At 41.2% G+C, this 12548-nt stretch overlaps 1 protein-coding gene across 1 annotated transcript in view; it reads left to right on the top strand.

Annotated features, from left to right (window-relative positions):
* lrp8 (low density lipoprotein receptor-related protein 8, apolipoprotein e receptor) overlaps nt 1-12548 on the top strand; it is a gene marked incomplete at both ends in the record, with an annotated part of 146469 nt that overhangs the window by 97362 nt on the left and 36559 nt on the right. The window contains one exon of the mRNA XM_079157710.1: nt 11765-12139. Coding sequence (XP_079013836.1) covers nt 11765-12139 — 375 coding nt within the window. The remainder of the gene's footprint in view (nt 1-11764; nt 12140-12548) is intronic.

The raw sequence follows: 12548 nt of genomic DNA, 5'->3' as shown, positions 1-12548 counted from the left end.
ACTCTCTAAAAACAAGAGTGCTTTCCTCTTTTCTCTTCCTCGCCCATCACCTACACTTCTTATTCAGAAATCAGAAATCATGTGCTCTTTTCGCTGCCTTTCATCTGTCTGACCTGTGTAAGGCTCCATCCCTCGTTGCAGTGAGAAATAAAGTGGTTAATACGGCTGTGAAATATTTCATAGAGGTCTTGATAATAATTGATTTCCTGTCTGATGCCTTCAGTGTATATGTGTGTGTGTGTGTGTGTGTGTGTTACTGGGGCGATGCTGTTATAATAACCTGTGGAGATCAGCTTTTCATCTCTCATTTACTGATGAAGGAGGTCGGGGTGAATATTAAGTTTATCTGATCCATGGAAGAGACCTGTGTTTTCTGAGTTTACGCATAAAAGTCCACTTCAAAGGCCTCACAATGGATCCATTAACTCCGTTTTTGTTCTTTGTATCAAAGTTCAAGGGAATTTTCAGCAAGCTGTAGATATGTCCCGAATAAACTGAATTAAGTGTGGAAGAATAATAAGACTGACTATCTGAAGGACTGATCCCCTCTAGTTTTCATGATATTAGAGAGAGACAGAGAAGTAACGGCATTAAAACATCCACATATAGATATAAATTGTATTATCCCTAAGCTCAGTTTTCCCACAGGGTTGTTTTTAATGCTGCTTTGAATGAACAAAAATGATCCACCAAAGTCAATTTGATTTATCTTAATGTTATGCTATGACAAGAGTAATTAAAAAAAAATCATCGTATTTAGTTTTACACTGATGAAGCACAATGGTTAAGCTCAGACAAAGGAGAATAACAATACCAATGTTTGCAAATAAGAAACAAACAGCACATTAAAATAGATGATATATCAGCCGTATCAATCTACCTTCTCCCGCTCCCGTCACTCTGTGTATGTATTAAAACATGAGAGAGTTTTCGGTAGCATAAATCATAATCATGCTGCTTCTGTTTTTTTATGCTTATTATATTTGGGGAAATCAATGTATTTCTTGATTTTACAGACATAACAAAGGAATTAAAAAAAGGGTATTGTATCTACAGATAACAAAGCTGCGTGACAAAGGAGTCTGATGGCAGTTGGGAGTAGAACACTGTTTGAATAGCTCAGCCAGACGGGCTTTCTGGTAATGTCAACATTCATCTCTAAAAGGTCTTTGGAAATACAAATAAAAAAAAAAAATGATTAGTCGGATGCTGATTAATGTTTTCATAGACAATTGTACATCTTTAGTGTTCACCCTGCAGTGTAGATAGTGTGTAAGAACAGTACTTCCATCCACAAACACACTTTTATTCTCTCGTCTGACCCTTTCCCACCTTCCTTTTTGAAGTCTGCTGCGTTGCCTCCTGCCCCCTTCAAATCCATCTCTCCATCCTCCCCATCACCCTCTTCCTCCACCTTTGATCTCCTCTGCTCTCTCTCCATCGCTCGCCCCCGTGGCAGCTGCAACTGGAGTACAACAAGCGTTAATTAGGGCTGCTAATTGAGCATATCCAAATGTTGAATAAAACATGGTTCATTATTACATTTAGAGGAGGCCTCTGAAGAAAGTTTATGAGCCTTTAATTCATGTTAATGTGAAATCGTGTTTGTTTAGGCACACAGCCGCTGCTAGCTGTGTGTTTGCATGCTTCAGTGTGTGTGTTGTGTCTGTGTGTGTGTGTGTGTGTGTCCGTGTGTGTAGGTAAAACTTCATTTTTTCATGACTATCCCGTTTGATTTTAAATGAACATTTTAAATCAAAACATAATTGAAAAGGGTTCTTTAGCTCTTTACCTGCTCACCAATCAACTTTTAATTTCAGCAAATTGGACTATTTAAGTTAATACAGCATGTGTGCCTGCTGTAAGTGTGTGTGTGTGTGTGTGTGTGTGGCCTGTTGAGGTGCTGATTCAGCGAGCGCAGGAATGATCCAGCTTGCTTAAGGTTGATCCCCACAGAAGTTTACATTTCCAAAAACCGAATAAGATCACGCACACCTAAATGAGAACAGACACTAGGATTAATTGATTTTCCCCTTTCCTCTCAATGCATCACAAATGCCCGTTAATAGAAACACAAATATGCGTGTGAGTGTAGGAGGCTGAGTTAATTAAATTGTCTACAAGTGAGCAATGAATTCTCCATTATACATTAATTAAATATGTCTTGTTTGTGTCATTACAACCTGGGGAAAAAGGATTTCCAATTTAAACATTTTGTCTTAGGCGATGCATGATGAATAAGCCCAATTTGGGTCTCTGGACAGACAGATTAAAGACGAAGGACACTCTTGCTGTGTATAGTTATAAGCTGTTGCTGCCATTTAAAATCTTCGGCAAACCATGCAGTTGTTTTATGTTCCTCTGACAGAGGAGTGCTGATCAATAATGCTTCAGTAGTACCTCATAAACACAAATCTAATTAAAGCTGGATTTAAGCATCCAGTGGTGGAACCGGCCGCCCTCGTGTTTGAAAGATTTTGTTGTCACTCACACTTCTTAACAAATCTGTGCATTTCCATGTTTCTGATCTTTACATTCAACATATTTTAACACTTTACATTTACAGCAGACTCTTGTAACTTGAAAGTGAACCTTAACTTGGATTTTTTTTTTAGCTCTGCCATTCAAAGATGCACAGTGATTCTGTGAATTCGCTGTAGGTGTGAATGCGATGGTCCTCTGTCTGTCATAGCCGTTTAAAGGACTGGTCAACTGTCAACAATGTTTCCTTCTTTATGTCCAAGGCATTGGTAAAGAGTTGTTTTGGCCTCTTTACATGCCATCTTGTTTTGGTGCGAGTCTTTGCTTTACTTCACTTGGATCCAATCAGTCAGTACTCGCTCCACATGCACTTTCAGCGAGGACAGAAGAAGAAAGAAGAGAAGGAGAAAAAACAAACGGAGAGATAGACGGAGGGAGAGAGACGGGTAGTAGTCTCCTGCACGCCCTGGGGACCTGTTGCTCTTTTCACATCAGCCTGAGCTGCTGTGTTACATTACAGCAAGCGGCCGCTGGATCGATGCCCACCAGGGATATGTTAGTTGGTGTTTTATAGAGGGGCAGAGGAGAGGGAGACTTTGTGTGTGTGTTTGTGTGTGAATGAGAGAGAGTCTGGTAGGAAGTAGAAGGAGGGGAGTAAATAAAGTGGCACGTCTTAAGTGTTCATACGTGAAGATACAAGTTTCTCTTCTACACGGAGGAAACATCATAAGTGAATACAGTAAGATACAACCTGTACACTCATGAACAAACATGCACAAACCCTCCTCCAGGCATCTACACACATGCAATATATCACTTCTTTAGTCCAGCTGTAGGCTACAGTAAATGTAACCTCTATTCCATTATTTGATAACAGATCAAAAAGGACGAAGCAGAGTCCACCCACATAAAGAAACTACAGTTTGTAATATGCGAGTGCGTGTGTGTGAACATTTGTGTTTTTATCTTGCTTTACTCATATTTCCACTAGAAGAGGTGCCTGCATACATAGACATCGAGTGGTATCCTCTTGTCTCAGAGTTTCTTCCCATTACGTTCTCCGTCATTTATAATCCTCTGACTTCTCTCAATGTGTGCGTAGGTGTAATGTAATGGAGCGCCGGCTCACAAACAGGCTCGCTGCTCAGCCAGAGGCGTTTGTTACTTGCTTCAGACTCAGATAGCTTTAAGAACATTACTCACTCCTCTTTCACCCCCAAAACCCGTCCTTTACCCTGCGCATGCGCACACATGCACACTCTCTCAGAATCACATGGAGATGACCGGGAAGCCTGCTTGTCTGAAAATTGACCAACGTGAAACCGCAACTCCAACCTAAGAGGGGATGCAACAGAACATGGAAAAAAAGTCAGATAGGAAGGGTCTTTTAGCTTTGCTGCTTTCGTAGCAGGTCACAGACCACCACCCCACCTCAGGCAAGCGAGTGTTCTCAAAGCCAGATTTATTTTATTCGTCTGTTTGAAAAGATGGGAAACACATACTCCATTTAGTATGGTCACTTTGACCATACTAAATGGCTTTCAGCTGCTGGTTGCTGTGCCAAAGCTAGTAGCTGGTAAGTAGCTAGTGACAGCCAGCTACTATCTAGTAAAGGTAAGCTTAATGTACGAGTCAATTTGTCAATTTAACATAATTATTTTTTGTCAACAACAGCTCCCAGTGTTTTAAGTAAGAGTGGAAGTCATTTAGCAGTTTTGCCTCTAGAAGCATTCGTTACGAAATGTTTCCGCACCAGATTTCTTTCAAGAGCCAGTCTGAAGAGATGAGTAATACTTACTGCCTTTTCTGTCCACTTTGTGGCTTAAATGGCTGCTAGCTGCAAACGTCACCTACTAAAGATAGCGAGGTACTTATATTTTCATCCAGACTCTCACCTTTTACCTGGTCTACGTGTGTCTTTTTTAAGCAATAAAAAAACAACTGTACATTATAATACAGCATATCTGCAATGATCAGTTTGTCAAATCTTAGTTTCAAAAATGGTACGCACCTTATGAGCTTAGAAACCTCTGTGGGATATTTTAGAAGTCAATGACAGACATCATTTAAAATGAGGAACAGACTGAAAATATGTCTCTAGTAAACTTATAGACAACGGTACAAGTTACAGAAACCTGGGTTTAGCTGTGGAGGGTGATCAACATGAGAAACAAATATGCTATCATGATGAGGCCATCTCAAATGGTAATTATGTCATTATCATCATGGTGAAACGGAGGATTACATGTTTATAGTGGCGATGTAATCATCTCACTAAATCACAATGACCTATTTTTAATGTATTCATAGATTTATTACCTCACAATTATCGCAGGGAATGCAATTAGTCTGGCATGCAGTGTGTGTGTGTGTGTGTGTGTGTGTGTGTGTGTGTGTGTGTGTGTGTGTGTGTATGTGTATTTGTACTGTGCATGCTGGGTGTACTGGTAAGATTTAAGACTGTGGGAGCCACACGGATAGAGTGATGGCATGTCACAATCTCCCTTTAATGGCTTCAATTATTTGAAATATGAAATGTGTTTTGACCAATGGCATGGATGTTATGGCAGTACACACGTGTATATAGAGACACGCAAGGACATTCGTCACACACCACCTGCACACACTCATACATACACATTCAATCTGTGATTGCTGGTGAGGCAGTTAATATTCAAGTCTACGCTGCTGTCAGATGTCATAGTGATTGAGCTATTGAAATATCCTGTTCTATTCAGTATACTGGGTGTGTGTGTGCGTGCGTGCGTGCGTGTGTGTGTGTGTGTGTGTGTGCACTCCCCATAGTCCACACTCATCATAAAGGTGGTTAAGACAAAGTCTCTCCCTGGTGTATACCAATCAGGTTACACAGAGAGTTTCAGTCTCAGTCAATTTTGTGCCATTTCTCTCTGTTGCTATTTCACTTGGATTCCCCAGGTTCCTCTGTCACACTACAGTGAGGTCCTCTTATTTTCAGTGTCTTTTTCCACCCAGCTTGACATGTTTGTACTCTGAGCAAAGGCAATCTAACTAGCATAGCTGAATAGAAAGTCTGTATTAAGAAGATGGAGTTAAACTGCTGTGCGTGTATTTTTTGTGATTTATTTTGTTCTGTTTATGATTCATAGTGATGCTCTTGCATGCCGGAGTCCGAATGCACGCAAGTGCAAAGTGTGGAGTAAATCTAGACTTTGAGCCTGATTTGGTCAAGGGTTTGAAAAACTGTACTAATAAAGGCATTTTTTTTTATCAAAAGGTTAATTTGTTTATTATAATTTGTAAAATATCATGTCCAAAGCTAGACTGCAGTTTGCTGGGAGACCCTCAAACCAGAAAATGAACCACTGGAGGTTTCAGATGGATTCTGTCTCTAAACAAGTTTTGTGTCGCCAGCATCCAAACGTTGTTTTATTTATACGGTGTCATCTTTGATTATTTATTTTAAAAAAGCCATTTCAACAATGGCCAACACCATAAATTCAGGAAGCTCAGCACCGATATCAACAACAACTTTGTAGATTACTGGAGACGGCTATAGTCAGCTATATGCGACTATACACCCACATATATGATTGAAGCTTCAGTTTATTGCAAATCCAAAATCAGATTATAGCTCGCCCTTCATGGCTGCAGATATATTTACCTCTGCATTTCCTTTCTTTCTTTCTTTCCTCTCAGCAGTTTTTTACTTTAGGTGAACATTGTTGAGAGATAAGTCATGTACAAAGTAATCAGCTCAGCTGCTCACTGCATCAGCAGGCATCAGATTGAATCCCTGAGGACTTTGCTTTGTTTCATTAAGATACGTTAGCAGATTGCACTGAAGAAAATACTGCATAATGTCATAGTGAGCAAGTCAAGTAATAAGATATCTCTGCTGTTACATCTTTGTTTTTCTAGTGAATTTGCAGCGTGTAGTGAAGTGCAAAATATCTCTACCCGGACTATAGTATGTTGTATCATATTTATTCAAGACGTGTTGGATGACGCTTTCCAACCAACGCTCCGAACATGTAGTGTCGATGGTAAACCCCATTGGCCAGGCTGTTGGAAAGTGAATTTCTTCTGAAGCTGCCTTCTGTTTGTCAGTCAGTGATAAACCTATTCTGATTTTCATCTCTCCTCACTGTCTGTCTATCTATTCCATTAGGAAAAGGGGATCACTTTCATGTAACAGCAAGTCGAAGAGCTGACGGCTTAGGGCCTGTCTGTCTGGTGTTGGTCATGAATGTGTGTGTGTGTGTGTGTGTGTGTGTGTGTGTGTGTGTGTGTGCATGCTGCCATCCACCCGGAGCTGTTGCTTCAAAGGTCTAATGTATCCAAAGCACTGATAAACACTTTGTGAGAGCCCTTGAGAGAGACTTCATGTCAAGTTGTCTACGTGTCTTCACACACACACACACACACACACACACACACACACACACACACACACACACACACACTGGGCCCTCCTGCAGAATGTGTTGATCTAAAAGTATCCAAAAGTATGATCTAAAACTGCCTCTTTTCAATCTTGTCCTCTTAAGCTCCTCCGTGTTAATTCCCCATCTAAGTGGCAGGCTAATACTTCTAGACTGTTGCAACACACAAACACCTTTTTACAAACGCTGGGATGCCAACGCCTCTGGCACCCTTCTTCCACTAACGTTTTGCTGATTTATTTATATCAAGGCTAATGGTGCTTCATACATAGCATATGCTACATTAGCTAAGTGTCCTAAAAATACTGACTCAATACACACAGATGTGTCTGAGTGCTGTGGAGTGCAAGAAACTGATCATTTTGGCATTGTTTCATATTTTTTTTCTAAAAGGAGGTGTTATCAAGTAATAGCTCACAGATTTTACCTTAAAGAAATGTAATTCCTGTAAATGTCCAATATGTGTGCAGGTGGTGAAGTGGGTCAGCCATCATTACTACCATCTTGACAGAGAGCTTGCTTGCTATTTAGGAAGCAATGTTGCAATGCATAATTAGTTTCAATTTGTCAGTTGTCGCTGCGCATAAAGAGGATTATCTTCCACTGACAAAGGTACCGGTTATAATAATTTGCACAAATATATGAATGCATCACCATGGCTCCTCTGCTCAGACCCTCTGTGTTTTTAATACTGGGGCACTTCTTTTGAAAATGGCATTTAGCCTCTTCTATGTGTGTTTTCTTTTTTTTTCCGGCCCCCCTGAGTAGATGACATTTTGCCTTTGTTTTGGTGAGGGGGATCCTGCTATATCAGGTTAGGTTTTCAATGGAAAATGGAGTGTGCAAAGTGACGGGTCATGCAACCACACCGGTCTCAGGCTGCCCTCAAACCAGCAGAACTATGCAAACCTCCACTGTCCGATGCCCTGCGCAGCTCCATGTGACAGTAATGTTTTGCGGCACTGGATACCCATCCTGCACAGCCCTGATGAAAACATGCACTGAAGTGTTGGATGTGGTTTGGGCTGTTATTTTGATAAATGTTGAATAATTGAACTAAAAAGGTTCCCTCGTCATTTGGAATTTTTATTTTTTTTGTCCCATCATTCCTCATGAATATAGATGCCGATTTGTTTGCAATTACCCTTGTGTGTCTGACAGTACAAGGCATGCATGACTCAACACGGATTTGTTTTTTTATTGATGTTCTCGTGTGAAAGATAAGGCATTCATATTGATATTTTACAGAGTAGATGAACATGTCGCTTGTCTAAGATATGGCTCATTAAGCCTACTCTCCAAACTAAAATGCCTTCAGCTGTTACCGTCTGTTTTCCAGCTGATTGTAGAGCAGACGTGTGTCCGTTTACGGTTAAATGCAGCATTTTACACAGTGCTGCGAAGTAAATGTTTTATTTTCCATTTCTGGTTTTTAGTGCTGATCTGTGATCGTCGGCTTGCTTTTCTGCTAGAACACCTAATGAACTGAGGTTTTCTGAGCCTATGTATGTGGGCGAAATTGTGTGTATCCTTGTGCACACGTGTACATGCTCCCACACCCCGGCTCAGTGGCTGACATGTTAGACCAGAGTCTGATTGGATTCCACGCTCCAGAAACATTAAAACCAGTGACTCAATAAAGAGAAGCTGAAGTAAGGTTTTTCGATTGTGTTCGGGAGAGATGACATATATTTTCCTCTACGTGTGCCTGCATGGGTGCATGCATGCAGCTGCTTTCTTTGGACTGGTCCATGCTGGAAGAGAGTTAAATTGTCCTTCAGATCAAGGTCAATGAGCTATCTCTCTGCTCCATCTATTAGCTGTCCAGTAGCGGGTCTGGGGATGGATGGGTAGAAAGCTTCGACCCCGAGTTAAACACAATCACCTGCAGGTGGGGAAGGTTACTGTCAAGATGTAATCAGTACCCGATTACTGATTACCTATTTGAAATTGTAATTGGTAGAATAATCTATTGAATGGATGTGTTTAATTAACAGGGAAGACTGTAACTGTGCAGTGTAACACTGATTCCCTTCAACTCTTACGTTTTTTTGGGGTCAGATTTAGTATAGGATGTCTGAGACATTCATTATAAGTTACTTAAACAAGTATCACTGATAGTTTTATTTTGAAATCCACCATAGCAACGGATTAAAATTACAGAGTCTGTTGACTGTAATCCATTCTATTACCTGTCACATCTGGCCATCTATCCTCATTACCCTTATTTGCTATTAAATCGGCCTGCCTGCTGTTCTCGGGATGGGTCCCTTATGGTGGGAAAGGACATTTCTACTCTCAAATCGATCAACGGATCTATCACCCCATGTGCTCCTCTGAGCACCTGTCTCCTCTTCAGTCTCCCCCTTCTCTGTTTCTGAGGATTGGTTTTGGCCTGTGTTAACAGATGGACCGTCTTCACTGAGTGATTGACCAAAGTCTCCTTGGCGTGTGTCAGCTTTCACGTAGCCAGGTGATAGGATCAAGGGACTGACGTATCTCACAGTTGAAGTGACCCTTTTGCTCGATATGGAATTCATCCTGGAAGAGGGCAAATACCAGAAGTTCATGAAAGTTGCATGGCTAATACATGTCAAATAAAGCATTTTAAGTAAATCATATCAATAATTTAGAAGCATTAAGGCAGATTTCCGCACGCATCTTATGTCTTATGTACAACATTTACACATTTTAAAACATCTGATTTCAAAGGAAATCTTCTGTATTACCTAACAAGACAAAGGGGAATTCCTTTAGTGCAAAATAAAGGACGATGATACTTTTCTTCCAGCACAAACGTCACTACAACTTTTAAAGTTTCTTGTAATGGCGGTGCATAGAATAGGTGACAGGAAAGATAACTTGCACAGAGAGCAGAACTGTGGGGGTTGGGTAGGTGTAATCCTCTTCTCTGAAACAGAGAGCACCAGGTTTGTGGGATCATATGTGACCCCGGATACAGTTTCCATATTAACCGGGCTTCAGTATTCTGTTATCAGTGTAACAGAAACAAAGTTAATAGCTGTAATGTGTTGGGATCGAGGGGTGGGGAAAACCCTAAAGACGAAAGATAAATGCCTTCCCGAACTTCTTGTAAGAGGTTCTGTAAGAATGGCTTTAGTACAGCCTGTGTTGCTGTGAATTTCAAACTCAGACTTAAGTTGTTTTTATCACGAGACATAAATTTGATAAACTGCAAGCCACCTGCCTGTTCCTGTAGTGGAAATAAAGCTAGCAAGAGCAAACTATCTCTTTTTTTGTAGCTCAATATCCCAGTGGGAGCCATACTAATAAGCTCCTTATCCCAGCCTTGCTGTTTATAGCCAGCACACCTGGCTGACCAAGCTTTCTGTCTTAATGAAAAAAACTAAGATGTTTAGTCTGACTTTCAACCCTTCATGAACCTCTGGGATGAAGCAAAAATATGTTTGTAATTTCCATAAACAAAAAACCCTCTTGTTGCTTGTATGAAAAGTTTTTTTTTTTTTTTAAATAATCACTTTTTAACTTTGCTCAGTACTTGTTTTCACAAACACCCTACGTGACCCCCAAACCACCTGAGCTTCTGCTGGGATGCTGCTGATGTTGTTTATGTGCTCATGTTAATTAAATTACTTAGATCTGAGTGCAGATGATTAGCATGCTAGCAGTAACAGCTAGCGGGGAATCCAATAGCCTATTATCATAATGAGTCCCTTTGGCGCACTGTGTGGGAAGGTAACAGAGAGAGAGAGAGTGTAAAGCGGTTATGTCGGTCGCCCAGAGAAGAGCGTTACATCAAAGGACCCGTGTTTTTTTTTTTTGTTTTTTTTAGCACAGTACATGATTCAGATTGATTTGTCCAACCAGGCTGGAATTAGATACTGTCACTGCTTAGATATAGCAAAGAGGAAACACGCAGTTTGCCAGCAAAGCACAGCATCCCACCCTCACAGGTGCATAAAAAGTTGAATCATTATAGTTTCCTATAATAAGATACTCTAGGAGGAGAAATGTATTTCTGCCCAAGCATTCCCGCACACACAAACACTCATGGAGGGGGGGTTCTGCACTGCGGCAGACACCCGCAGCTGTGACCCAACTCTGCTCATTACACACCTGCTTCCACATACTGGACTTCTACTGCACATATGCTCTCGACCGTGTGCTTTAATGTGGCACAATGTTGCATTTTTCTTCAGTGTTTCAGTGTAATAATGGTTGGATTCATTGTTTAAACGGCTGAGATGTTGTAGTTGCAGTTGTGACCATGTTTTTTTATGTTTGATAATACATAACATAGTGTGTTTTTCACATGAGACAAGTCTACCTGCGGGTTTTGTTGTTGTTGTTTTCTTCCCGATTCTTTATCCCTATTTACTTTAACAGTGACTGCATATCCTCTCCTTCACCTGCTACACTGTCCTCTGTAAGACTTCCACGGAATGTGTGTTTTAAAGAGGTGCTCAGTATCTTTTGATCAGACTCTTTATTTGACTTTCACCAGACAGCAAAAGCCCCGGAGCAAGTGAGGAACATCTGGAATTGCCCTCTGCTCGTTAACTCTACATTTTAATAACACAGTCTTTTAGTTAGAGAAGGAATGACATATTACTGCGTATATTCCTGCTCCCCCAAGGAGTTTGAATATCTGCAGTGATAAGTTAACTATATCGGTCCTCCAGCTCACATTTTCTCTCATCTACTCTCATGTGCACGAACGTCTGCTGTCCAAAATGAATTCAAGTGGAAGGCTTTTTATGACAGCTCAATTAAGTTTGTTCATTGTAATGATTAAACACAGTCAATGACACTAATAAAATGAAAGAAAAAAACATTGACCTCCTATCTTTCATCCACCTGTCCCATTCGTCCTGTAGATGCCAAGGCCTGCCCCTCCAAAGACTTCCAGTGCCGCAACGGGAAATGTGTGGCACCTATCTTTGTGTGTGATGGCGACGACGACTGCGGGGACGCCAGCGACGAGGAGAAGTGCTCGGCTCCCACCTGCGGCCAGCACGAGTTCCGCTGCAACGACTCGGAGTGCATCCCTGCCCTGTGGAGCTGCGACGGCGACCCGGACTGCAAGGACAAATCGGACGAGTCCATGGAGCGCTGCAGTCGGAGGACGGAGCCCCAGAAACCTCGCTGCCCAGTGGGCGAGTTCCAGTGTGGGAGCGGGGAGTGCGTCCACATGAACTGGAAGTGTGATGGAGACGCAGACTGCAAGGATAAATCGGATGAAGCAAACTGTCGTAAGTCATCTGCGGATAGATTGTATTTATGTGGAGATGGATGCATAACAAAAGTGTGTAAATGAGTGTGTAATTGAATGACTTCTAAAGGATAATGCTGCTGTCGTTTGAATTATTAATGAATAGACCAAATGTACCTTATCAGCAATGACCTGTGTAGCCACAGCATGATGCTGGTGTCATAAAACCCAATGTTGTTGTTAGCCGTTGACAAAATCCCAATGAAATCCAACACAGTCAGTGTAGTTCATTCTGAAACAACTCCATGACTGTATTTTCAGTCCAGCCCAGTGTACGTAGCCCTGACGTCACTGCACATGCTCAGTAATGCTTGTAATTTACATTTGAACTGTTCATTGTAATGAAGGAATATGTTGTGATTTAACATTGATGTTACGTGTCTGTTACT

The sequence above is a fragment of the Pholis gunnellus genome (genome assembly GCF_910591455.1).
Source record: "Pholis gunnellus genome assembly, chromosome: 4".
In the NCBI taxonomy this organism is placed as follows: Eukaryota; Metazoa; Chordata; class Actinopteri; order Perciformes; family Pholidae; genus Pholis; species Pholis gunnellus.
This window is presented reverse-complemented; position numbering and strand designations above follow the sequence as displayed.